Source organism: Saccoglossus kowalevskii, chromosome 2 (genome assembly GCF_978046115.1).
Source record: "Saccoglossus kowalevskii chromosome 2, keSacKowa6.1, whole genome shotgun sequence".
NCBI lineage: Eukaryota > Metazoa > Hemichordata > Enteropneusta > Harrimaniidae > Saccoglossus > Saccoglossus kowalevskii.
Window position 1 is genome coordinate 19,170,449 of NC_140642.1, and position 4,354 is coordinate 19,174,802.

A 4,354-nucleotide genomic window follows, 5' to 3' on the forward strand; every position below is an offset into this window, starting at 1 on the left:
AAAGCGACCGCCATTTGGCTATCGTTAATGAGATCATGAAACAAATGCACATACATATTTGTGACATGATGTACCTTGTGTGTGTGAAGTTTGAACTCGATCAATCCAAGCATGTCTCAGATACGGATCCAGAACTGAATTCTTTAAAACAAAATGGCCGCCAGTCGGCCATTTCGAACCCGATCCAAAAAAAAAAATGACGTGCATCAAGGTCCTATTATGTTTAATGTATGTACCAAATTTGAACAAAATCCGTCCATGCATAACTGAGATCCGGGTCCGGAATGGTGAAAATGTGCGATTTTGATGCATTTTCGGCCTTAAAATGGCCGCTATTCGGCTATCGTTAATGAGATCATGAAACAAATGCACATACATATTTGTGACATGATGTACCTTGTGTGTGTGAAGTTTGAACTTGATCAATCCAGACATGTCTCGGATACGGATCCAGAACTGAATTCTTTAAAACAAAATGGCCGCCAGTCGGCCATTTCGAACCCGATCCCAAAAAAAAAATGACGTGCATCAAGGTCCTATTATGTTTAATGTATGTACCAAATTTGAACAAAATCCGTCCATGCATAACTGAGATCCGGGTCCGGAATGGTGAAAATGTGCGATTTTGATGCATTTTCGGCCTTAAAATGGCCGCTATTCGGCTATCGTTAATCGGATCATGAAAAAAATGCATGTGCATATGTCCCATATAAGGTGTGATGTATGAGTGAAGTTTGAACTTAATCGGTCCATGCATGTTCAAGATACAGGTGATCACGGACGCACGGACGCACACAGGGCAAAACATAAGTCCCCGTTTTCGGACTGCGTCCGAACGGGGACTAATAATGTTTGATTTATAAAAAGAGTTTCTGCTGTTGATTTACTCGTCAAAGTTAAACAAAGAGCTCAACTTTATCAATTCATATAAATATTGTTTCCCCCATTCTCTAGTGTCCGCAATGACAAAAATGTGCAAATTTCATCAAATAATTGCAATATGTGCAATGTTGTGGGTTTTTTTTAAGCCAATAGTTTCATTTGACAGTAAATTGTAATATGTGAAATTATTCGGCTTTAGAAAATTAAGTTTGTAAATGTTTCTAATGTTCAGTTTAATATACTAACACCTGCAACCTGCTTGTGTCATATGCGAATAGTAAACAATTAAAGACAGTGAATTAATTATTGGTATCATTCGTGAATTATCGTAGAATTTTGTCTAAAATTGAACCTTATTTTTTTAATTTTTCTAATTATTAGTAATATAGATATATGTCTGCAATTAGAGACTTCATCAGTGGATACTGATTTGTAGAGTTATAACTTGACAAAACTGGTTTGAAATGAAATGAAATGTTTATGATATGAGAAAGCAGTTGACAAATACATGAAGCAGAATCTATAAAAAATGAAATCACCCAAAATTATACACTAATATTTATAATTGTTTGAACCTTTTGATTTTCAAAGTAACCTTTTTTTACCATTCACAAAATAAAGTTGCATTTTTTTTCTATTTAAAACAAATGTACAAAAAAATGTTTTGAAGAAATTACAACAGAATTCGATCAAGCTGCCTCACCCACGTAGTTTTGACGTTACGTTATTAAATTGTAACAACCTTAATTTAGTTACATTGAAGCTTAGTGGCCATCGAAGTCGATACAAATAATGTATAGAGAACACGCTGTCCACAGCCTCGTTGGTCATAAAAATGTATAGCTTATATTAAATCATAGAAGTATTACACTCCCGTGTTTTAATTTGTATCGAATGCAAGGTAATATTATTTCAAACATTTTACATATAGACTTTTTTATCAACTCGCACATACACACATACTAATTATCATACTTCTAATAAAAAAAGAGATTAAATAAACCTGAAACAGGTTGTTTAGTTTGAGTTGCCAAGGTGCATTTATTTGGAAATCTATAGATTGGGATTCATATTTAAGTAGCCAGTTGCATTAAAGAATTCCCAAGTATCATGTGGTGTTATTTCGGAAAGTGCGTCATATACAGCAATAGGTAAGTTATCGTGCAATAATTCCCTGTAGTAGTCACGTTTAAGTGTGATTTTCAATTTGTTAAAGCAGTTTTCAGCAGGATTGAAATCTGGAGAATAAGTTGGGAGATAAACTAATTCAATGCCAAAATCATCCAGTAAATTAAAAAGCAACCTTTCTGCTTCGTGGTGATGAATCGGGGCATTGTCCACAACAACTGTATCACCTGGTGTTAACACTGGTTCGCCGTCAACAGTGAACGCTTCCGTTGCTTCAGTGAAAAAAATAACAAATTGGTTTGCATTTGATGGACCCGGAATTACTGATGCAAACATAGAGGCATTCAGACCAACTATAAAATTAAGAGTGTGATTCGGTCCTGCAATATAACGACCGATTTCAACGCACCGGACTCCTCCCTGTGAATGTCCATAAGCGGACTGTCCCGTGTTAATTTTCACTCCACACTCATCCATAAACTTCAATGTAGCAGGATTTTTCGTATGCAAATAATCTATGAACGCCTGCGTGTATTCCATATTTTCATCATTAAATCTTGCTGCATGAGGAATTGTCATCTTTTTGTTTGTCCACGGCCCTCCGCCAAGTTTATCACGAACTGCACGTCCGATGCTACTGACATGAATGTCATCTAACTGGGAATACTGTAATAACCTATCTCTGATTTCTTGATACGTCATCGATGGACGTTCTCGTTTCAGTGTCTCTATGAAATCTACGTCTTGGTCAGATAATTTCCCTCTTCGGTCACCACCTTTCGGCATAGTTTCAATGTCTCCAGTTTCACAATGTGTTTTCCAGATTCGACGAACAGTAGATTTGTCAACCCTGAGCTTGTCAGATATTTTTTTCACCATGCCTACCGGGTAATTTCCAGAATGCTCGTCTCCTCCCGAAAACACCATTTCCGTCACAATTAAACCACGGAGATCTTTGCTCAAAGGCTTGCCTCGACTGAAACTACGACCTTTTGCATTAGTTTCCATTTTGCAAATACAAATGGAATTTATATCGTGGCATGTTCTTCCCGCCATATAAGCTGTAACATTGTTCCATTTGCATTTACCACTACGGTATTGTCCTACGTTCACACATATAGCGCCATGCCCAGCTGATTTCAAAACTATGAATCCTAGAATGTGAAACGCATTCGTGCATTTTTGTTTTAGTCTTTTCCGAGAAATGTCATTGTTTAGAACGAGTATAATGCATTGCAGCAGCATATAACCATTTTTTTTGGACACTGCTCGGACCTGCGTGTACCCCATATAAGATCGGTCTCCAACGCGTGACGTCACGCACAAGTTTGCAGATCTCTCGGCGTTTCCCCGCGTGTTTCCCAGTTCAGTCAAAATGGACGTTAGTGGGACACCTCAACGAAAGTCGCTGGAATGTTTTTTGAGATCGATAGATCCATCTCTCATGAAATATTATGCGGACTTTGAAAGGCTTGATTTTACATCAGAGACGTCACTAAAATTCTTCAAACCACGCGATTTCGACAAATTTGAAACCAGAACAAGCTCAGTGCACAGACGCATGGTTATCAACGCAGTCGCCAAATTACAAACACCGCAGTCAAAACTAGGACTGCAAAACTTAGATTCTGATGACAGTCCATCCGCCAGTGATGGTCATAGTGCCATCAATCAACGAAATGGTAGCATCGCGAAAAGACTTTTCCGTTCCCAACAACCACCATGTGACCATGGCGAAAGATGCACGAGAAATGCTGCACTAGAAACAGATGGCCTTTCATGCGAGCATGAGGAAGACGTCGAATGGGGTCAGTATCATTTCCAGTCGCCATTCGAATTATCGATTGAAGGTTTAGAAAACGAAATCGAAATTTTGGAGAAGGAACTAACTGTTGCCAAACAAAAGCACGGTGATCTCTTGGAGCGTTATTGCAACGAACCTAGGAGAGAGGTTGGTGAGAAAAAATGCACACGATGTCACACGTACGGAAGTCATGACAAGCGCAACTGTCCATTTCCAGCGTGCGTTACGGCAGAACAGTGCGGTCGAGTTTCTGAACATGCGGAGCAACGAAAAGAAGTTCAATCGGCTAGTGAATTAGTCGGTAAACTTACTGTGGAAATAAAAAAGAAGAACAGCAGTTTGGATGTGAAAAAAACTGCTTATGAAACCACGAGTACATCATTCTACTCACGGATATACACAGCACTGGTGAATGCAAACCGGAGTAAATACTTAATACGAACTGCGTCAGGTATTGTACCCCGTACGCCAGTCATCAAAGCCGGTGCAGCGATCTTGGAAAAATACTACAACGGTAAAATAATAGAGAATGTCAGTGTC

The 4,354-nt window shown here is 38.6% G+C and overlaps 1 protein-coding gene across 1 annotated transcript; it reads right to left on the reverse strand.

Annotated features, from left to right (window-relative positions):
- Positions 1 to 1,935: 1,935 nt before the first annotated feature.
- On the reverse strand, positions 1,936 to 3,018 carry LOC102800844 (uncharacterized). The gene has a single exon (XM_006816671.2). It carries the CDS (start codon positions 3,016 to 3,018, stop codon positions 1,936 to 1,938), a length of 1,083 nt encoding a protein of 360 aa, XP_006816734.2.
- Positions 3,019 to 4,354: the final 1,336 nt, after the last annotated feature.